Raw genomic sequence first — 24303 nt, forward strand, 5'->3', positions numbered from 1 at the left:
AGTATTTTTTTAGTATCTGAGCTGAGAATTAGTGGTTTTGCAGATTTGGTATGGGGTTATATGTTTGAGTGACATGTTTCAAAGATTGTGTGATGTGCAAAGATTTTGTGTGTAAACAGTTAAAAAAACTGTAATGTAGAATATCCTGCATCCTATTTTATACACTATGGGTAGCCTACGTTCAGATTTAGCGTCTTTTTCTGACAAAAGAAGTTATGCAGACCGCTTTTTCAGTTTGAAAAAAAAAAATCTGCCAGCGTTCTTGTTCCAAAAAGCAGCCGGAAGCGTCTTTTTGCGATAGACAAAGTGACTAACGTTACGTGTGGGTACCAAATGTCGCGGAAGAGAAAACTCACGTTGGCTATTGCTTTTGGTATGTTATGGTAAAGTTGTGAAGTCATGTCAAACAATTCCCTATGCTCATAAAACGAGTCTCTCGACCAGTGTTCTGTCACCTTCTCCATTTTTTACTTGGTTGTCATGGGAAACCACAGGTCTCGGTAATCTGCCTGTGATTGTCCATCCGTAAAAAAATACAGCATGACGTATGGCGTTTTCCCCTATGGTTTTCCGCTAGAAGTTGAACATTTCTCAACTCCTGAGCTGCAGAAAAAGACGGTTGCAGTCGCGTTTTAAAAGAAGCCGAAGACTTTTTTGAAAACACAGTCTACTCCATAGGGTTATAATGTAAAACGGACGCCGGCAGCTGAGAAAAAGACGCTTAGTCTGAATTTAGGCTCACGCCAGTTAGCACGTGTCACACATGTTTTGCCACGAGAGGGCAGTGCGTTAGTATGAAAACAGTGAACCTCTGATTCACAAATAGTTTAGCCAAACTCAACGCATCTCTTTCAAGCTGCATAGGCATAGGCATTCAAATTGAAGTTATAAGCAGAGATCCCGTAGGCTACACTTATTCTCTGATTTTCTTCGTCTCTCCTCTCTCACAAACACACATAGAGAGAGAGAGAGAGAGAGAAATAGGCTAGGCCTACTCTAAACCACCTAACTTAATAGATATAGCCTCCACAAGTGGCAAGTGCATCCATCGTAATGACATAGATTAGAAGGTTCATCAGTAGGCCTACCAAATATATGCGATGTTGAGGACGTGCGTGGGCTTCCTCCGCTCAACGTAATTTGCATAAAAATCGCTCTCAACCAATCAGCTTTTAGATCCAACCACATCTTTCATTTTAGAAAAAAACTGTCTGTGTTCGTCTACTGAGTGGTCACTCAAAGCAAATACGCAAGTATATGGATTGTGATTAGCAGCTGTAACAAAACCACCTTCGTAATATTTCAGCGCTATAGTTCTAGTGCTACTGTCCACCTGACTTTCAGTGTAGGCTACATTCATTATCCTCCCCGGCTTTTCTCTGTGGTGTTTTTGAACATTTTGAGGATGTCGGTGGCCGGATTTAAGAAGCAGTTTCATAAAGCGAGTCAGGTAAGGAGACGCCCCAATTTCTTTCGTGAAGTCTTTGCACTATTATGATATTATATTGCGATCTTACACCCTCTAACTGAAAATCTCAGCCTATTGTTTACTTCAACAATCCCAGCCATTTCACAGCCCCCCAAGTCTGATAACGTTACCGTTGCATTGCTCACTCCAGCGGTTGCTTGAGGAATGCAGCATGTGAAATTAGCCAACCAGTTAGAGTGGCGTTGAAATTGAAAATAATACATAATTACTTGTTTAAAATACAGTTTCTTCAAAAGGTAACATATGATGTTTCGTCTAAGTCGCAGCATATATTTCAGCTATTACCTCTAGAAGCTACGCCTTTGTAAGCAATGGCATTAGAGAAAGGAGCTAACGATAACTGTCTTTTGACGTTAACGTTACTTCACATTATAGCCTATCAACGAATTAGCCAGCTAGCTAGTTAACTTTACGTTAACTTACACATCGTAAAGTAACGCTAAGGCATGGCTAACCACGATTAACAATGAAATTATCATCCGATTTTGACTCGTTGGTAACAAGTGCACTATGATAACGTTAATGTTAGTGCGAGAGACGCTCAGATGGAGCAGTAACAGCAGGTCTTCGAGAGTTACCCACGGTAACGTTACAATGACTGCATTTTAGTGTTGATAATCCGTTAGGGGGATGTTGACACTAGGTTGCTAAAATGTAAACATTGTGTCGTGAAAGCAAAGAATACATTCGATCTTCAGTGAAAAGTTAACCAGCTAAGTGACAAGGACAATCGCACATATCAGCATTTTGTCTAAGCACCAAGTGTTTCAAACTTAGATTAAATATAACGTTATAGACCTAGCTTTATTCACTCTGTAACTTGATTGGCACATTCGAAGATATGAGCCCCTAACAAATAACGTTAGTGACAGTGTGTTGAACACAGAGGTGATGTTTCAATGATCAGATATCGAATAAGTGCAGTCTTGATTGGGAGTGTCGTTGGCAGGTAAACTGTGAACTTAATGTATAGAACTACGACCTTAATTGCATTGCCAAGTGAATACTGGTAAGCTTAGAATTTCACACCCAAGACCGATGCATAATCACATTGGCCATCTTAAGCTATCTTTGAGAATCAAATACAGTGGATGTTTGTCAGAAGGATGTGCAATGTGGCCTTTATTATTGCTGATTATCTGAACCTTGATAGTGTTGTCTATCCCCTTAATTAATGCTTTAGTTCACACTTAGTTTTGAAACTGCTCTGTACAGCTATTTAAGCTGCTGGAGCCTGTCTGAACAAGTTACAGCAATGGGAAACCTGCCCAACATGCCATCATGTGAACCCCTGGCATTTCACTGCAATTTATGTGCTTGGAGGATTCTCCTGTTTGCAAAGTTAGGAACAAAATGTCTTTCCCAAAAAGCTTGATGCTAGAATTGTGGTAAAGACAATTGGCTTGCACTTTGTAGTGATATGTTTTCTTTCCTCTCACCAATTGACATTTAAAGCTGGGGAATACTATGCAAGAGCTAATGTGTCATTGTTCTGTCTGTTGAAATGACTCCATTGTTTAAGAAATGCCACCATGTTGTGTTTTTTCAGGATGTAGGCCTAGACTTGCTGCTTTGGGTTGCGTTGATATGGTACACACATTACATTGCTGTGTATCACGGTTAAGCACAAGCACTGGCCCACAGGCCAGGGGCAAGTAAATAGGCAAGTTTGTAGGTCAGTTGGAACAGTATCAGTTTTTCTGCCCATCAACGTCATGAGTCATTTCAGTTACATTTGATGCTAACTTGTTGAAGTTAAGTATGTGAAGCTACTTTCAGAAAGAGGGGGTAAAATACAATGTAGAAAAATAGCAGTGTTATGTAAAAATGACTTTGGGGCCAGTAGAAATGTACAGTACCAATGGCCAGTTTCAGATGTTCAGACCCTAAGGGCCACTAGGAAGAAAATCTGATCCCTGTTGTGTATCACCTGAAGTATCTAGCAGAGTTCAACAATTTAACATTTTTACTGTAGGCTACTGTAAACATGTTTTTCTATCAAAGCTATTTTGCCATGTGTGTTCCACGCAAAAACATTTTAGTTTGATAAATGTCTTATCTGATAGTCCTTCCAATTTGAGAAAAACAACATTGCAGGTATTTCTCTATTCTGACAATTGTAGCCTAGTACAAGATGTCATCTATCTATCAGTGTTTTCTCAAATATAAGAGTATGTTTTTTTTAGCGATCAAACTAACGGATATGGTGAGCTACATGGAAAGACACGTGAAGTGCCTGGCATGTAGGCCTACTTGTTTGGAACATGCTGATGTTTGGCATTACATTTGTGAAGTCTTCAACTCCTGATGTCCCCTTTCAAAGTACTCGACAGGTTTGTCTTTGTCACGGGTGCTTTGTTTCCATGTGGCACTTTCTCTCATGCCAGCAATTCAGTGAACACTGCACACTTAGGTTTCTGTCCCATTTTGTCTCAATTTAAGTGAAATATTCAGGGCCATAGCTGCTTTACCGCTAAAATTATGTCTAACATGACCTGTCACATAAACATTGTCTATGTCCATGGCAATGACTGGCATACAAATAAAGTCTATCAAAATAAAAGTCCAATATTGGATCGGAGTTAGCATTTTAAATGGGCGATTTTTTTTATTTTTTAAATTGATTTTTTAACCACAAGCTCCGCGACCCACCCGGAACGGTTCTGTCACCCACTTTTGGGTCCCGACCCACCAGTTAAGAAACACTGCACTAAACAATCATTTGCTGTGAGGTGAGGTAAGGTGAGTTGTGAGTAAGCATAATTTCCATTGTTTTTCAATGGAGGATGGACAGGGAGTGACTCTTGGACGGCCACAGCTGAATAAACACAGAGATCTGGAAGCCTGTGGTGATGGTTTGTTATTAGCCGGAGCCCTCACGTCATCGCCGATGTCACGTGCATCGGTCACATCTCCCATGATTGATTACTCACCTGCCACATCACCACACAGTGTCAAAGTATTGTGGCTCTGCATGCACAACTCCACATAGGCCTATCAGGACACATGGATAATTAGTTTAGCAATCCCATGGGCCAGTTTCATGTTAGTGTTTCAGTTCTGTTGACAGTACAAAGTTCAAAACTTTCAACAAGGTTTACATAGTTACCGAGAGCGTGTAGGCTGTGAATGATGACTGTTTTGGTGTCAACACAATGTGGCAGTTAAATTTTTGTTTAAATTCCTCCCTGAGTTTTCACTTGAATATTTTGCACTCCTTTAGTTCACCTAGACAAATGTTAGCTTGACACAACTTTGTTAACAAAACACCTTCAGTGCATTAAAACACTATGCTACCAGTGATCACTCAGAAATCACACGGATCTGGGATATCTGAAAACTTTCTTTCATAGTCTGTACAGAATTGGCGACCATTTATCATGGTCTACCACAACCAAAATCATGCTTGAAAAGACTGAATTAGTTTTAAATGTTGAGTTTACTACAACCAAGTGCAATGACTTGGCTTGTCTCTGCCTTCTTAGGAAGCTTGTTATGGTTTGTGAAACTGTTGCTGGTGTTTCCTGTCAGAGGTTATGGATGATTTTGTTCTTGGAGGACGCCTTCAGCAGGGCCCCTGCACAGAGGTGTGGTGCACCATGGGAATGCAGCTCTGGGAAAGATCACATGATGATTCACTGCCCAGCAGAGGGATTTGGCTCATGTTATTTTAGAATAGACCTCGGAATAATCCCAGATTCCACAGTGTCACTAATAATGCAGAGTAATCCCATTCTTTCTCCAATGTGATCTGAAGTTTACTTTAATTTCCGTAAGTTACTGCTGTTGTCATGTTTCCTGTTCACAAACCATTCATTAAGCCCCCTTTAGTTTAACCAAGTAACAACCAGTAGAAATAATATAAGCTTCCAGCTTCTCTGTGGCTATGGATGCTATAGTAATGGAGGGCAGGAAGTTGAAGAGGATTTGTAGAGATTTGCCATTTCATGAGGATGGAACTGAGCTATAGAAAGTAGCTGTATGAAATATGGATGATGATGTGCTAAGGATTCATAAGGGGTTCATAAGGCGCGGTCACACAGCTCATAAACATTTCAGCAGTCGCATGCTTTCTGCCTGAGATTTGTCACCACAGCAAAGCACCAACTACTCCCAGGAGCCTGACTGCTGTTAATGAACAATAATAACACTATGTAGGCTAACTCGGCTGTTTCCCTCCATGTTTTTGGTGCTTTTGATAGAGAAAACACCAGACGGGGTTGCTGTTGCAGCATGCCCATCTGTCAATCCCTCCACTAGCATGTAAATATACTGTGGGAAATTGTTGAAAACCCTTCATTCACGTTATCTCTAACCCCTCTGCAGACCTCCGGCTGCTTGTTAACATCCTGTAGCCTACCTTTGTGGGTGTGTGTGTTACGCTTTGCAGTTCAGCAGCAGTGTTTGAAAGGGGTCGACATGGCTGTCACCGCTAAAGCTCCTTGGTCTTATGACTTGCTCACTCTGTGTAGTGCAGTGCAGGCTTGAATGGCTTGTGTTCATCAACGCAACACCGACAGCTCCCCTTACTCCCCCTGTGGGCTCCATGTGGGTAAGGCTAAATGGGTGGGCAGTGCTACATCTATGTAGCTACAAAAAATCAATCTGTGCTATGTATGATTTACCATCTTAGCACCAATAACCCCTCATTTAAAATGAGATGAGGTGTTTGTGACAACATACTGTTGCTAGAGATTTTGTGGATTGTGCTAGAAAACTATCAACCTCAGTAGAACCAGTGCTATGAACAAAAAAAATTAATGTACAGCCCTGCTAAATCCTCTCACTGAGAGGAGATACAGCTTTGTGTCTAAACAGAGGGCTGAGCTGCATGCCAGAGGCCTTATTTACGCAGCTATTCAGACAGTCATCTGGCTCGTTCCGTATTGATTCTGCCAAATTGATGCAAAGGACCTGTTCCCCTCAGAAGAACCTCACTCTTAACAGAGCCATCCGTGTTTATTACCCTCTTAACGGAGTGTTCTCGCTCACTCCCCTCAGACGTAATGGCTTTACTCCTCACTCTCACTCCAAGCCGGACTCTGGTATTTAGTTTATTTGTGACAGAAATGCATGGAATGCTAACTCCTTGTGCAGCCGCTGCATAGTGTTGTTTTCAGAAGGGGTAGACATAGACATTGTCTGTCTCCTGCAAGGCAGATTTAATGCTTCAGGGTAAATGTCTGGGTCCAATCCATGCAATAAAAACAAATCAGCTGGTGGTGGTTTAATGCATCTTCAAGCCTGCTCCTGTTGTTCAAAGGGCCACTCAGTTGTTTTTGAAACCGAGCACCACCAATCTCTGTCCTAACGGACAAATATGAACCAGAAGCCATCGATCAGTAGCCGAGTATTTATTTTGCCCTGTCGACCGCTGATGAAAATGTCATGGCACTGCTAAAGACTCCAGGGCATTTCGAGCCTCACAGAGACATCCATGGTGCAGAACGGGACTTGAGTTGGGCAGGGTGGAGGGCGGTCGTTGTCCCAACCCTGAGCCCAGCCCAGCTGAGGCTCGTCCCTGTGAACAGGCCAGTGTGGCGGGGAGCCGCTGGCGGCAGGATGCTTGCCGCAGCAGCTGTGTGGTGCGAGAGGGTCTCTCAGGAAGCTGTGCAGAAATGTGTGCTCCATTTCCCCAAGCAGGGGCGGGGTGGGATAATACACAAGCTCTTATCGGCCACGGACGCCCAGGCCCAGCCCCACATCCAACAGGAGGCCAGAAAGACTTCCCAGGGGTAGGCCCCGACCTCAGTCTCAATTGTCTTCTCCAGTGCTACTTTGTTTGCCACTAGCTCTAACAGTTCAGACCACACACTTGTTTTGTTACGATGCTCCTCAGATCGAGTTTGTTTTCATTCCAAAGTCATGAAATTTCTCAAGACGTGACCTGTTGATATCTTTGCCTCGGATTGTTTTGAAATCCTGTGCCGTTGAACTGGAGAACCAAGAGATTGTGCTCCCTCCTTGGCTCTTGCGTGTGACGTCCGGTCCAGATTTCCTCTCAGCCTTTCCTCTGTCTGTATGTCTTTCTTTGTGCAAACCGTACGTGTTTCCTCAAATTAAGCCTTTCTTTCTCAATGCATGAGGTATTATTGACATTTCCTGTGGTTGTTTGGTGGGCGTGTGGACCAGTGGAGCTGTTGCAGAAGGGAGGGAGATTGAAGTCCGTACTTCTGAGAGCTGCAGTGCTGGACAGTTAACACATCACAGTACAACATTTACCACAACAATTTTACACGATTTAGACCTTTTTGGTCTGTGAAACAATGAAACAGCCAAGAATGTAATTCCCCTGACATCCAGTGATGGTATCTCCAGGCCATAGATGCCACTTTTTGTAGTACTATTAGGCCTAGTCTCCTTTTCCTCGTCACCTTACCACAACGCTGTTGTTATGGGCTAAAGGCTCTTGCCTGCTCTCAGGGTGCCCGGAACTCATTGCAGTGCACTGATGGCGTTTCCTCCTGCTGGTTTGTGTAAGTGGGAGTATGAGTAGTGGCTGCTGACTCACTCACTGTGCTGGGAAGGGGTTTAGTTAGGTTGAGGGGCAACCTGGGAAGAAACAAGTGCATGCTGAATGGGAGTTTAAGTCCAACACGGAACGTCAACCAAAAGCTCTTTCAGGGAATTCCAGAATTATCCTAATAAGAGTAGAGTAAAAATGATAAATGAAGTGACTAACATTGATTGCTGCATTGTCGGGGCGGTGGTAGTGTAGTGGTTAAGGAGCTGGTTTGGCGTGCAGTAGCCTGAAAGTTGTCGGTTCAATTCCTGGCTTCCACCGTTGTGCCCTTGAGCAAAGCACTTAACCCCACGTTGCTCCGTGGACAATGTAATCCCTTGTAATATAGCTGACAAAGGGTCCGCTAAATGTAATGTATTGTAACATCATACACAGTAGTAGGCTTCTGATTGTTGTGTTTGGCCAACAGTTAAATTGTATGATATGTTTTGTGTTATTAATTTATTGAATTCATATTTTTCTCACTGATTTAGCCTACCAACCATCTTTGTAATCCAAACGTTTGGATTTTGTTATCAAGTAAAAAAGGTAATTCCACCGCACTTCTGATTACCGATCCGGTGCTTCACAGGAGAGGACTGATCATGTAAAGAAAGGGAGGAGTCATCGGATCACACAGATGTGGGTGTTCCTTATATTTATATTTATTTTTATGCAGTAATGAAAAATAATGCAGTATAGTGCAGCAAAAAAGACGTAACATTTCGATGGTTTACATCTTCCTCGAAGTCCACAGGTTTTTGCAGTTCTCTCCAGTCTCTTATATCAGTCGGATGAGCCACGTAGTGATGAAACCAGCTGCCTGAGACATTGAACCGTCTAAGTTGTGACCGAGTACAGTACTACACACACGTCTGTGCTTGTCCTGAAGATGAAGGAACGGTGCATGTTTCGTGAGAGGGATGTGTCTCTTTTATTGCTTTTCCGTATTGTCTGAGCTCTCAGGAGAGGAAAGGGTTGGTGTTTCTTCTGCTACAAAGTACCTCTTTCATAACCTGCCAGGCCCCTCTAACACATTGTTCACTGCATCCAGGAAGCTGTTTTGAGGAAAGAACATGGTGTCTGATTGTCGTGGTCGTAACTCAACCCAGGGGCAACTGCATTGTCTGGGCCTCAGTTCTCAGCTTTACAAGACCTCTGAATGTCTTCTTCTTCGTGTTCTTGTGTCTTCTTTTTCCTCTTCTGTGTGAGCAATTTGCCAAGATGAGGAGGCCTAATAGCGGTCTTTGGCCCTGGTGTTATAGCCTCTTGAGGAGGATGATGGCAGGAGATGATAGGCCACAGTGACCATGGAGGGTCTCACTGTTTCTGTGTGTCTGTGGACAGCTGTAAATGAGTTCCTGGACTTAAGCAGCGGCCAGAGATTGCAGGGAGCGCAGCTGTGCTGCTCTCGAGATGGCAATCCTCGTTGCTAGACCGTGCCAAGCCCCCCCCCCCCCCCCCCCATCACCAACAGGCCTTGGTCTCCTAGATGCGGGACCGTGCCTATCAGAGGCCAATACGTTCCATTTGCTCTAGACTGAAACCCCTTATGATGGAGGTAATCAGCTTTTCTTTGGCTCCCTGACTGTTCTCTGAGCACCGTGTTCTTAGACAATCAGCACAGAGTCCTCCTGTCAGTGTCTTTCTTGTCCTCATGCTTCTCGAGGAATATCACCATATTAGGATCACCCTCTCTCTCTCTCTCTCTTTCTCTTTCTCTCTCTCTCTCTCACACACACACTTTCTCTCTGTCTCTATGTGGGCTAAATTTATTCTGACCTAGTTGGTCGGTTTTGCGTTCAGTGCCCGAAAACTGATACTACAGGGATGGAGTAGAGATTTCAGATCACAGATTTGTGTGTGCCACAGGCAAACTCTGATGAGCTTCTACATTGCTTGGAGTCTGGCATGCTGCCTTTACAATATGTCTCTGTTTACTGTCTAGATTCTGTGTCAGGCTATTTATGTCAAGTGATAAATATGACAAATTCCTGTGGAGAATAGGCTATAGACTGGATGTTTTTTAATTCCATAATTTTTCCAGTAAGGGTATTTATTGTAGTGCTGGTGATTCAGTGTAAGCATTGCAACGACCCTGTGATAGAAAGATTTGTTGCATCTCTGTCATGTAGGCTATGCTAAAAGGATTCTTTTGTTCGAAGGACGTAGCCTGGAGGACTGTTTGTCCTTGGCAAAAACCTATCCACAGAGGTTGGGGCTTATAGAAGGGACTTATTTTAGACAAAGCAAATACCGGTATATATAAAGAAATGTCAAATGTTAGTTTGAATAGCCTAGTTCCCGCTCCCTCAGTTACTTTTCTTACCAAAAGGTCATCTTTTTATTTTGTTCAACAAGCTCCCTTGACTCAAACTTTTAGGCTTCATGGTTTTGTGGGGGTTTTTTTCTCTCTCTTCTGTGTGAAAATTCATTTCCTGCTCCAATCATTGTAGCTATGCTCTTCTTTTCTTGTGAAATTGCAGGTTAAACGGAAGCTGTACAAGTAGACTGTTGATGGCTAGGTCACTGAAACACAGTCCTATTGCACTCTGAAGAGTAGACAGTAATTATATCCTTCACAATATTGCATCAGAGAGAAGAAAAATCTAATTATGCAGGAAATGGAGGCCATTGACAAAGGTCAACAATAACATGGAATGACATCAGGAACATCCCCAGCACGGAAAGTACACCTCCTCAGGTCTGGGAAATCGAGATCAAGGGTTAAGCTCTGGCAATTGCTCAAGACAAAAGCATGGTCTCACATTGAAATGTGTTTTTAAGCACACATCAGAGGAGACACATTTTCACACAGAGTTTGCTGTAGGGTGTAGTGTAGTTTGTGGTGCTGCCATTTGCGTTGGTGAAGATGAGTGGGAGGAAAGGGCCACTGCAGCACGCTCTGCTTATTCAGGTAGTTCTGCCTGCGATACCTTCTCTTTAGCTAAAGGCTAACACAGTGTTTCTCATACTTTTTCAGACCAAGGACCACTTAAAGGATAATTCCGGTGTGATTTTGACCTAAAGTGTGTTGAAACATGATACCGAGTGTGAATGTATGTCTCATAGCTCACCTCGGCTTGTCCCCTGCACTCAGAAATCTGGCGCTAGTTAGCCAATGCTACCAACACAGTGTTTCGTTGTGGTGCCTCGGGCATCGGCCTAGCCATGCAAATAAATCACTGTTTTATACCATTTACGATGCTCAAAGTAGCTCCATACTTCATTGGTAGACTTCCGAGGGCCTTGACATTTCAAACGAGACATAGAGAACTTTGAAAAAGCACTGGTAGTTTATTTAAAAGACGATTTATACAGACAGTACCTTAAGGAATTTTACCGTTCGACGCCATCTTCAATTTAGTCATGATAAGTCGAGCGACGAGTACAAACGAACAGGTATGATAAGGGATCAGATTTAAAAAATAATTCAGTGAAAATGCATGGATTCCAGTTGCTGCTACGGAAGCAACTGAATCCATGCATTTTCACAGAATTTTTTTTTTTGTCACAGTCACTCCACCCGTCTGGACCTGGACCAATCAGAAATCACGATCATGAACAGATACATGGATCATGGTGTCTGTGCTCTTACTGCCTGATTGGAAATGCAGTCACATCAAATTTACATGTACCAGAATGCTCCTTCCTGTCTTGTCTGACTACTAATTGGACCTACCTTTTAGTATCCGGCAGAATTGATTATCACTTACTGTACCAGCTATATTTAGCTTTATTTATATATTTATTTATTTGTCGACCAAGCCTCCTGCTGTTTTCTGTCCTCACTAATTGCCAGGTGGTTTAGTGGGTCGGGGGATTTGTTCTTTGAGAGTTTCCTGTGTGATTGATGCAGTGCTGCCGTCACATCACCGATTCGCCTCTCCGATTTGACCTCCGTTCTGGGTTCCTTTTTCTCAGAATCTCAGAGGGGCTAATGGCCTTGGAGACCTGCGTGTGAGTCTTGCCTGACATCGTGACTGCAGAGTCTACTTTCAATTCCTTACTTTTACTTTGCAAGCCATTATGACACAACTTCCTGGCTAATGTCTGTGCCTCCTACAACAGCGGTGTCTTCAATTACTTTTTTCTCATTAATTTCTCGTCTCATGGCACTGTAAACTATGTCTGTGCCAATCTAAAGGCGGAACACAGTGCCTGGAGTAGAGTTCATGCGGGAACCAGCACCGTCACGACTGCTAGTAGGGTAGCAAGTTCAAGTAGCAGGAAGCCATTTCTCTCACACTTTAGTCTGTCTGTCAGGCAACACTGATGTTCTTCTGCACTCATGGCTCCACTGCTGCATTCACTGGCTTGACGTGTGTGTGTGTGTGTGTGTGTGTGTGTGTGTGTTAGTGGATAGATCCCATTAGATGTGCCTCTCATGCAGAGGGCTTCTGTTTCTCTCTGCATTTTGAATCCCAGCGGTAGGAAGAGGTCATGGACGTGCAGTTGTCCACAGCTCTCTTCACCTGTAGTCAGCACTGTTTAAGTAGGGACCTGGAAGCGCTCCCTGGCACTGTGCTGTTGGTTGAAGACTATTGTAACAGTATGGCCTCCGTAAAGTGGCCTTGTAGACAATGCAGAGGATTCTGACGGTTCTCATGAATCGTAGTATTATATTACCCCGGTTATCAAGGTTTTAAGTATAAGTAAGTATATACTCTTTTGATCCCTTGAGGGAAATTTGGTCTCTGCATTTATCCCAATCCATGAATTAGTGAAACACACTCAGCACACAGTGAACACACAGCGAGGTGAAGCACACACTAATCCCGGCGCAGTTTACAGTTGATGCCATTGTTGGGAAGCCTGCAACCAAAAGATTCAGGAGCGCTGCAACCGTCGTCCTACTATGGTTGTTCTAGTTACCATTCATAAGCATTGATATGGAACGGTGTCCTGTTATTCAGAATTAAAGGCCACCCGCCAGCCAATCAGAAAAGAGTATTTCTTCTCTCCGGGTGATAAAATGATGTAACGTTAACAAGTTGGTGTTTCAACAGCTGACAGGCCCCCTTACAACACTGTCTGTTTTCTGTAGGGTCATTCCACGTCAATTCAACCAGGGCCCACGCACTTAGGTCTCAAAAAATTCTGAAAAAATTACCAGGTGTACCTATGTTACCCAGGAGACACGCTGTAAAATTGACAAAAAAAAGAGGCCAAACAAAATCGACACCTCCTCCCCCCGTAAAACTGGCTGTATCTTGGAAAGTATTGATCTTAAATAAAAGTAATTTTACAGTGTCTCCTGGGTAACATAGGTACACCTGGTATTTTTTTCAGAATGTTTTGAGACCTAAGTGCATGGGCCCTGGTTGAATTGACGTGGAATGACCCTGTAACTCTCCTCTCTGATAAAGCACTGTTTGATTACATGGATGACCGCATGCAACATTGTTTGGTTTTCTCTGTAAAGATGTAAATAAAGCCTTTGGCTCACTGACATCTCTTTGAAGGACTTGCGCTTTTAAGTTTTCTGATTGTTCTGGATGTTTCTAGCTGAAGACTGTAAGCCTTTGTGCTTCTCCAGCCTGTATAACTGAATTTGTGGGACCACGGAGTTCATATGTGAGGGAGCCGTGGCCCCATCTCAGCTGTGCTTCATCACTGTGTGGGTTTGGCCCAAGAGTCTAGCCTGGTTAGGTCAGTTATGCACAGTATTTTAATCAGCTTAGCTCCACAGGCCTCTGAGTTATGGTCTCTGTGTCAAACGCTCGTTGGGCCTGCCTGTGTAAGAAGCCGTGATTGAGCGAGTGTGTGAGTAAGAGTGAGAGAGCACAAACAGACTTTCTTTCTTGTTCTGTCTGAAAGGTGTGAATCATCCGTTAGGATTTTGTCTTGTGGTGGCATGTGCTCTGGGTGTAACACTAACGGGTGGCTGGTGGTTAGTGTTGTGTTTTCAGGCAGTGGCAGGTGTCCTCAGGGACGCTATAGGGGTGGCTATCACTGATCTATATGAGTCATATATGTCTATGGTGGTGATGGGGAGGCTGGAGGCAGCAGGACACACCTGTGAGATCCACCTCCATCAGCACCCATGCAGTCCTGTAAACTAAACCCTCACACTGCTTCCCCCCTGCAGTCGCACACGCGCACACACACACACACACACACACACACACACACACACACAGTGGCACCTACAGGTGTCTGGCCATACACACTGTGCGTATGGTCAGGCTACTTAGCTACGAGTAGAGAGAATCCGCCTGTATGTGTTTATTCGCCTGTGTGTTTATTTTCATACTAATTGGAACGCACACATTTTGTTTGAGCAGGAGAGTGAATAATAGTGCACACACACACACGCGCGCAGTGATTACAGAACTTGTCCTTGTTGCTGGTAACCAGCTAACAAGGTTTAGCTAATTCACACACACACACACACACACACACACACACACACACACACACACACACACCAGTGACATCCCTCCATTAGCACCCATGCAGCCCTGGAACCTAATCCTTCTCTCCTGCAGTGGACACACACACACACACACACACCCACACCCTTTCCCTATCTGTATCTCTTCCTCTATCTAGCTCTCAATTCACTTTTCTGGATTATTTCACGGCATCGCTCCCACTTTGTGATACACAAACTCGCTGTGTCTTTCCTCAGACATGCCTACCTATGTACCTTATTGTTTTCTCCTCTCCAATTATATCTTATTGTTTGTCCTTGTGTGCGTCTCTGTCTCTGTCTGCAGCTTTTAAGTGAGAAGATAAGTGGTGCAGAGGGAACGAAGCTGGATGAGGACTTCATGGAGATGGAGAGGGTGAGCAGTCCTAATGCATCCCCCCACCCCCACCCCCCCCCCCCCCCCCACCATCAGTAACTTGAGCCTCTCACGTCTACTCAAGGGCAGCCGTGTCTTACACTGACCTCATTGTCCTCCATTGCCCACTTTTGTTGGAGAGATGTGGAAGGAAAGTGTGTCAGAGATGCAAAAATAGACAAGTGTGATTCATTCATGACTTTTTTTTCACCTTGCCTTTGCCTTATTGTCCTCTTTTTTTATCTTTTTTCTTTTTAATATATAAATATAGAAAATTGACGTCACGAACAAATCCGTTTTTGAGCTGTTGTCCAAAACCACAGAATACCTCCAACCCAACCCAGGTATGATGCTCAGCCGAGCGGCAGTGAAATTGGTTTATAATTGTAAAGACGAGTTGACTGATTTAACGCTCTTGTGTTAGAATGAGAAAAGGAAACATGCCTCATATTGCCGTGCATAGTCATAGTCATCCCTTCACCCGGCCATAGTTGAGCCTGATGCTCTGTAGAATGCCGGTTTGAGAGAGAGCCAAGCTGACAGCAGTGCATCCAGGGTGGAAGATAATGGGCTTGACTTTGTGCCGTGTGTACTCTCAGCTTCCAGGGCCAAGCTTGGCATGCTCAACACTGTGTCGAAGATCCGGGGGCAGGTGAAGACCACAGGCTACCCGCAGCCAGAGGGGCTGTTGGGGGACTGCATGCTGAGATACGGCCGCGAGTTGGGGGATGAGTCGGCGTTCGGTACGGTTTCATCCTCCACATGTCCGCACCGTGTCACACGGCGCTGAAAATCACAGCAGAGCACGCACTGGGCAGAGAATCAGTGTCTGCTGGAATGGTTTTAACCACACTCACACACACGCACATACACACACACACACACTAACACTTCCCTATCCCACACACTCCTCATGCGTGAAACTTTTGAATCCAGAACATTTAAGTCACAGAAAACTAGAGCATTGACTATATATACTGTATATGTATAATCCATGTGGATTTCAGAATTGCATTATTGTAATGTGTCAGATGGTCACTGATATGCCTCACCTGAGCTCCTATTGGCCAGGGTGACCCTCAGTGCTGAGCTGACCTCACGTTGGGTCTGACTATCTCAGCAGGGAGATGGGCTGTGAAAACTGTTGTGGAGCTGAGTGTTTCTCTCCTCTCTCTCTCCCTCTCTCCTCTCTTTGCCTGTCCCTCTTTCCCTCTGCCTCTCCCTCTATCCTTTCCTCCATCCCCCACTCTCCCTCTCTTTTTCTCTGTCTGTTTGTCTCTCCCTCCCTCTCTCTCTCTGTCCCTCTCTCTCCCTGCAGGCTATGCGTTGCTGGACATAGGTGAGGCGATGAAACAGATGGCTGAGGTGAAGGACTCCTTGGACATCAACGTGAAGCAGAATTTCATTGACCCACTACAGACACTGCAGGACAAAGACCTGAAAGAGATTGGGGTGAGCTGAACTCATGACTGTTTACCTCAAAGTTATGTTACTGTGTACGTGCCAAGGTAACCTTTTCTTGTTCTGAAAATGTCCTTGGAACATTTCTATTGTTTCTGTTTCAGTAGCTTTATTTAGAATATCAAAAGAATTTTGTAGTGGCCATTAAACCACTGCTCCTAGCAAAATCACACACACACACACACACACATATGGTTAGCATAATTAGCATGTTAGCATGCTAATTAGCATAGTTATCATAACTAATAAAAATGATTAGCTAGGTTAGCTAAGTCATATGGTTAGCATAGTTAACATTTTAACATTGTTAGCATGCTAGTTAGCATAGTTACTTGGTTAACATTATTATCTTTGTTAACATAGTTAGCATAACTGCTAGCAAACATTGGAGCCATTCCAACTGTTAGTTATCATCAACTATCTGCCTATTTAATTTAACTATTTCAATTATCAACCTATTTAACTGTTCAGTCATTCCAACTATAGTAAACCTTATCTACCAAGCAAATAATTTAACCATATGAACTCATCATATTTTTGCATTTTCATGCACTGTATTTCCTTCAGGAAATGCTTTTCTAGTTTATATTATTCACCTGTGTTAGACATTTTCATAAAACTCATAATTATTACTAATGGTCTTTAAATAAAACAAGCAGACCATGTTCTAAATGAAAACTGATGCAGAGAATTTTGTTCACAGCTTCGGGGACCTAACTAATCTAAGTTCCTGCAACCAAATCCAAAGTAGTCAGGATGATCAGTCAATTATACAGCAAGTTCAGTACATTTCATTATATTAATGTGCATACAATCATTATAATTATGCTCACATTGGTTTTGGGACAAACCTGTGTTTCACAATGCTCAAGCGGGAAAAGTGTGTGCGCTCAACTCCAAAACAATTCATATGTAGGTTTTGGGTGTGTAAAAAGGAATGACTCTCAAGCTGTGTATCTTGAATTTAATTAACTGAAAGCAGTCACAGACGGATGCGTTTCGGCCTTAGCCATCTTCAACGTCTTGCAATGCTTAAACCAGTCCGATCTGGTCTTGCACAGAACCTTCATATCTGACCCTGCAAGGCGAAACCAGTCGTTTTGCGCACAGTGTTATTTTGAGAAAATCCACGATAAACAAATGTCTGAGTTAAAATGTTGAATTTCGTGTTTTCGCATAATTTAACAGTATACAGTCTACACTTTTATATTGTGAACAAATTTCACGGATAAACATACGTTTTGACTGTTAAACCCTGACTTTATTAAGGTGAAGATTCAACACATTAGCAGTCATTCCCTTTGTCCACGCCGCTATAAGGTTTTACCGTAGAGCTAAAATTGACTCATTACTCGTTACTCAATGTGTCAGCTCTCTATCGTTCTTGGCAGATGTAACCGAATATGAATGTGAAAGACTTGCCTTTTAGGGCACGAACGGTCAAAAGCACGAACTTTTACAAATATCCTGGCATCATTTTACGGACCAGGAGAAGTTTTCCATTGACGTAGCGCATTTTAAAAGTAGGCCTGTAGACAATCTGTGTACACAGAACCACTTCCTTCCTCTCCCCTTACTTCTCCCGAAATACATTAATTATATTCTATAGTGACACCTTATGACCGTCCCAGGTATTAACTAGGGGGCAGAAAAGGACACTCACTCGGTTGTTGAAAGTAGACATAGTCAGTCATCCGCTTCAAAGTCACTCTACCGTAAGGCTAATAATAGATGTGTCCTCACACTATCGCACGTGACAATTTACTTAAAAAGGTGATTTTCTCCTCTTCTGGCGTATCGTGAAAGGAGAACCATGCCAACTTTGGATGCGGTTATCTTAGCGATATTTTTTGCAATACCCTCGATACACATATCGTTGGAAAGCTTAGTTAATGACCGTTCAATTGAGCACAATAACTTAATTTTGTAAATTTTACCAAAGCGACTGGTTTCACCTTGCAGGGTCACATATGGGAAGGTGTGAAGTGTCACTTGGTTCCTGTCTAGCTTGTTGTGAAGAGTGGATGAAAAGAACATTCTGTGTTGTGTTCTATTTTCATAACAATCTGTTCTTCGCTGTGTTCCCTTTACTAAGGCATTCTTTCACATCATATGATCTGTGGAAAGTTTCCGCCGGCCATACATGAACTAAAACACACATATTCTTGTATTAGCACAGGTCACAGAGTTAACGCCTGAAACCTTCTAAAGATATAGGATTTCTAAAGAGACAACATATTGATATTTTCCCTCCCATCTTTTCTTTGTTTAGATATTAAGAACATTGATTACACCTAATGTTGGTATAGTAAGAATGCATGTTTCCATTGTAATGTCGAAGAGTATCAATAATGGCCAATGGCCATCGCCATGCAATACCTTCACGGCTTAAAACAGATGCCCAATTGTTGTCTATTAGAGATCTTTTTGCATCTATGTCCCTACTTCTGTCTCTTACCACATGGCACTGTCTTATCTAACCCCAGTCCTGCTTTCTCCACAGCATCATCTGAAGAAGCTGGAGGGCCGACGGTTAGACTTTGACTACAAGAAGAAGAGGCAGGGCAAAATCCCTGATGAGGAGGTCAGGCAGGCAGTGGAAAAGTTTGAGGAGTCCAAAGAGCTGGCTGAGAGGAGCATGTTCAACTTCCTGGAGAATGACGTGAGTTCAGCAACCTCAGTCCTGACTGGCTTCAGTGGTAGCTTTCACTTAAGATCCCAGTTATGGAAGAGTTACCAGCATGGAAAAAATCTGACACTTCAACAACAACAATAACAACAACAACAATGTGCATTTATACAGCGCTTTATCAAGGCACCCAAAGTGCTTAACAGTGAAGGGGGAACCTTTCTAACCCACCTGGGTGATACAGGGCTCCCATGCGCCAGAACGCTCACCACACACCTGCTTGAGGTGGAGAGTGAGGGAATGAATGAATGAATGAGCCAATTACACACTGGGTATGTTCAGGCTGCAGCCTAAATCTGATTTTGAGCATGTCCAGATGGTATGTAGGTTGGTTTTGATAATCTGAACAGCAAAAAAAAACAAAAAAAAACACAGATCGTGAATTTTTGACCATGATTTTTTCTAAATCTGATTCAAACTACATTTGGAGGTGGTTTGAGATACAGTTCAAGTCAGATTTCTGCCTATGCTTATCAGTCTGTGAACACTCCGGCCGCTTGAATAGAATTTCAAAGTTTCAAAGTACTGAAGCCTACTTTGTTACCACAGCAACCCACTCATGGGACACTCAAATCAGATTCATTCACAAAAACGAACAGTGTGGGCAGTCGTCTAGAAAGATGCGATTTGAGAAACAAATCTTAATATGCCTGCAGTATGAACATAACTTTACAGTATACAGGAAAAGGGTGTCGCTGATAAAGATTTCACTTCTTGTGATGTTTTCATAATTTCTCTTCAACTGTATGATACCAAAATTTTATTCAGCTCTCACAAGAGGTTGACAAGCCATTCTTGTATCTTCATAAGTTCTGATCATTGATGCACCTTGAGAAAAAATAGACTAGACTCCTCAAAGATGCTATCTTATTGATGTCCGTTGGTGTCGTGACACAAATACCTCGATAGCTATACTTGGGGCTGGTAGAGTGGGGCTCGGGTGATTCATCAGCCTGAGACCAAACAGAGGCGGCTCTGCTCTGGAAGATAGCCAACACAGAATGAGTCACACGCCTAAGACATCAAAGAGTGACGCATTTCAAGGAAATGAACCAAATTTAATAGATGGAGTAGTGGGTGATCTGTAGAATTACATTATTTGTCGTTGATGGCCCTTGTAGTACTGGTTAGCCTGATTCCTTGTTGTTGATGTTTGTCCATTATTGATGTTTGAAGGTGGAACAGGTGAGCCAGTTATCAGCCTTGGTTGAGGCAGCTCTGGAATATCACCGCTTGTCTTTAGAAATCCTTGAGGAGCTCAATAGTAAAATCCAAAGCAGGTAAGCTTTGAAAGTCTGTATCTGTTATCTAGAAGGCCACAGGGCACATACCATGATGAACAAATAAATATTTGCACTGTTTTGGCTTATCTGAGTTAAACTGGGTTGATCTCTGTTGAATCCTGACAGGATAACCACAGCTAGTAGCCGGCCCAAGAAAGAATTCAAGCCAAAGTCCATCATGAGCAGTCTGGAGTCCATCAACAGCACACAGCACAATGGTTTATCGTACAGCTCATCAGTAAAGTCAACAGGTAGGCTTGCCCACCCCGAGTCAGGTATTTTACTCAAGCAAACTGCCATTTGTTTCATACATTGACTTTGCATACCTTGGTTGTTTTGTGGAATCTGTGTGGTATGGAATTTGTATTTGTGCGTTTGATTTTTTTTGTTTACTTATTAGTATTGTTCTCCAGTGAGGCCTATTTTATATATCTGTGTAATCAGTCCATTGTCCCCTACAGATCACCAGACCAACCACAGTTTAAATGGCAACAGTAGGTGTCATAACATTTCAACATTTCACAAATTTTGACAAATTGTCATTTAAACTCCTTGAACTCTGATGTATTCGAAACATGAAAATCTAAATACTCTTATATGTTCATGTTTCTAATTAGTGTGTTTTAAAGATTCTGGATGGTTACACAACAAGCCTGGCTTGATCATAACTATCCTGTTGCCCTTTCTGAACATTTTGTCTGTACTGCCATCTAGTGGTCATGGTTAGACAAAACCACAGATTTGACAGTAACGTACTGTAGGCCTATGAAGATCCATCCAAAGGTTAAACACCTATACCAGTTTAAGATACTTTTTGGCATAACACCCTGGCTGCCCTTGTATTAACACACACACTCAGGGCCCAATGTGTTTAACTGTGGTGTTTGGTGTCTGAAAACCACACATCTGTCTGTCGGTGCGTCTGTGTCTGTGTCCCACTGTGTCTGTGTCTTGTGTTGTCATCCAGCTCATTCTTATCCAGTCGAGCAGTTCACCCCCATGCCTCAGTCATGGTCTGAGAGTCCAAACGGCACCTGTGAGTATCCACCCATCCATCTGATTTCCTCCGCCCACCTCACTGATGTTCATGTCTGTTTATCAAGAAAGTGTAGTCTGTGATGCCATCATTTTCAAACCCGCCATTCAAACAGTGATACACTTTCAAGTGTCCTCTGTAAAGTCCCTCCTCCTCCTGCATACATGCTACGATGTTGAGTCGCTCGCACACGTTCTTGGAAGGCAGATCTAGTCATAACTGGTTTCGTTTTCTGTGTTTCTTCTCTCATATAGGATCCGTTATTACAGAGCCTGGGGCACTCCCAGGCTAGTTTTGTTTTAGCTCAGAGCATTGGTAGCTTACCCTGGAAATCCAGAGTTCACGCGAGAGCACAATTTGAATTTGCTCAGTGAGTTACTCTGGCAATGAGTAATGATGCTCATTACCTATGCCTATAAAACCGAGCTGCACCAATCGTCGAAGTAAGGAATCAGTCAGTAAACATTGGTCGTAGTTTTATCCAATTGCGTCGAAGTATGGAATCAGTCAGTATATAGAGTACATATTTATATACAGTACACAACAGTTATTTTAGTGATATCTGCACTCAATTCTCTTGATTAGTATTTGTCAAAAAGAAATGTTTGTAAAGTAAGAATGTTAGACATGAAGGATCTCTGGTCCAGTTCTCTCTCTCTGGAGCTCTTAGATCACTTTAATTTCTGATGATTTCAGTCAGTTCAGTTGTGTTTGACACAGCTGCCTTTAATAGGCTGATGGCACAGAGAGGCCTGGTTCACTGAAACAGCTGTTAGAGCAGTATCCCAACTATGCATTCAGGGAGTGCTGTCCAACTCACTGGTCCCTTCAGTGTCTTGGTCTTGTCAGTGCGTGTGATGGTGCTGTGTATTTGAGCCTGCCGTGTTAAAGCCATTGTGTCCTGCCCCCCAGACACCGAAGTGCACATGGACCAGCCCTGTTGTCGCTCCCTCTACGACTTCGAGCCGGAGAACGAAGGTGAGCTGGGTTTCAAGGAGGGCGACCTCATCATCCTCACCAACCAGATCGACGAGAACTGGTACGAGGGCATGATCAACGGCGAGTCGGGCTTCTTCCCCATCAACTACGTGGATGTCCTAGTGCCGCTGCCCCAGTGAGAGACACCTGGCCGCGGCCCTCTGTCCAGCAGTCCAACACTGGGGGGTCACTGAACCCCCTCACTCTGTGTAGACACTGACTTACCTGATTTTATGTTTGGCCCCGCTCAGCGAATGCCTTGCTACTCCACCACAGACATTTTTAAAGAGGTGTCCCGTTTCTTCCTCATGTCTATTTATTTTGTACGTTTTTGTTTTGTTTTTGTATCAGCTTTAGATCTACAGCATTTCTGTTTGTGGTATGCAGTAAAAACTGTGTATTCATTCTTTCTCTGAAGCTCTTTTTCTTTTCTTTTTTTCTTTCTTTTTAACATGTGGTGCATTTTATTGGGTTGGTATGTTCTTAGGCTGTCTCTGTATATTTCTGCTCAAATGTGGAACTTACTTGTACCTGCCTGCCGTGGTCTTAAGTGTTTGATGAAAAAAACACATTTTTAAACTGTGAGTTTTCTGAACTGCAACTCAATGAATGTCCTCCTATCAAGTCCTGTCTGTTTACATGGTATTACTTATTGTGATGCAGAATATATCATAGTAAGTGCCACAAGCTTTGTGTCAGGTAGGGTAAAAAAGAGAAAGACTGTATTACACTTACCGTTCAAGTGCTTTTTTCAATGGTGTTTGTATTGCACTAAAGCTTTAGAATCTCCTCCCCTCGATGTGCACAGTTTGCTCCATTTCCAGCCTGTTTTTCTCCCTCTTCCCATCAAGGGTTGCGCTTCATCGCCGCTTAGGAGATACCATTTTTATATCGTCACCGCTGTGATACCATCTCTGATGAATGAATATAGAATGTCATGGACTCTTTCCTTCTTTTGTACTATAGGCCTGGCGTTGTGCTGTCTGCCCAAGTATATTAGATTGAAGGAAGCTACAAGAACAACAATATCTACTTTGTGCTATGTCTTCAGTCTCAGTCCTGTGCTTGCTCTGTGAATGGAGGCAGTAAAAAACTCCTTGGTTACAGCGCTTGATCAATCAAATTTAACTGACAATACTGTACCCATTCCACTTAGTATGGAATGTACTGTACAGTTGTGCTTTCTTCATGTTACCATACATAAATGTTTAAATTGCTAGCTCGGTTATGTTTCAGGGTGATGCCATATATAGAGAATGCCATGCGAACTATGTATGTCAGGATGTACAAAGGAAATGTTTGTACTTGTTTATATTGAAAATGGATCGTGTGTCAGTGTGTTCACACACCCCTTCTGTGTCACCAGTCACAACAAGTTAGTCATTATCGTCGGTCACTGTCATTTTTGTTCTTTTGTCTTTTTTTTTGTTTGTTTTTGTTTTGACTTGATTTTGCTGGACAATTCACAGTTTAGTAATGTTAAAGATGAGGGTGTGTATCCCTTTTTATGTGATTTTGATAACGAACAAAGCTATTTTTGTGACCTTGATATCCTGCCTTCAAGTCTTAATGCTGAAGAACTGAAAAAAAAAAAGGGAGAGGACTTTCCTCTGGGTTAAAAAACCCCTCAAAAAGACACCTGTAATATTTAGATGTATGTTCCTCCTTTTTTGTTGTTGCTTTGAGCCATATCCTGTGTAACTACCCACTCCTATCTATCTAAATTAACCACGAGACGATGGAAAAATGATAGAACCCAGGAGAGAACCGGAGAGAACCCGGAGATTCCCTTTCACGGAGGGTCTTCATATTGAGAACTCAGTGCTGGAGCGTACATGCGTGTGTACGTCCAGAACCCCTATCACTGTTTGAAAGCATACGGTTTGCCCACACTACTGACCGCTGTCTTGTTTTGACACTGTAATTCCTCCAGCTTTTCCCCCACCCGACCCTCTGCCTTGACCACTCTACACAGCACGCCTTTCCAAACCAATACAAACTTGCAACGGAAGCTGTGCATGAGATCCTTTGTCTTTTTCTTGTCTTTTCTGTAGCATAATTTATATAAAGTGTT

The 24303-nt window shown here is 43.0% G+C and overlaps 1 protein-coding gene across 1 annotated transcript; it reads left to right on the plus strand.

Moving 5' to 3' along the window:
- The first annotated feature begins 1241 nt into the window (after window positions 1-1241).
- On the plus strand, window positions 1242-24240 carry sh3gl3a (SH3-domain GRB2-like 3a). The gene is made up of 11 exons (XM_076287343.1): window positions 1242-1450; window positions 14714-14782; window positions 15054-15126; window positions 15382-15525; window positions 16101-16234; window positions 18747-18905; window positions 20109-20212; window positions 20342-20466; window positions 20677-20709; window positions 21183-21251; window positions 22164-24240. Exons 1-11 carry the CDS (start codon window positions 1406-1408, stop codon window positions 22367-22369), a joined length of 1161 nt encoding a protein of 386 aa, XP_076143458.1. The 5' UTR covers window positions 1242-1405; the 3' UTR covers window positions 22370-24240.
- Window positions 24241-24303: the final 63 nt, after the last annotated feature.

This window comes from Alosa pseudoharengus, unplaced genomic scaffold (genome assembly GCF_046254945.1).
Source record: "Alosa pseudoharengus isolate Yale_2024_CS ecotype anadromous, Long Island Sound unplaced genomic scaffold, YU_APseudo_1.1 YU_APseudo_1.1_scf_16, whole genome shotgun sequence".
In the NCBI taxonomy this organism is placed as follows: domain Eukaryota; kingdom Metazoa; phylum Chordata; class Actinopteri; order Clupeiformes; family Clupeidae; genus Alosa; species Alosa pseudoharengus.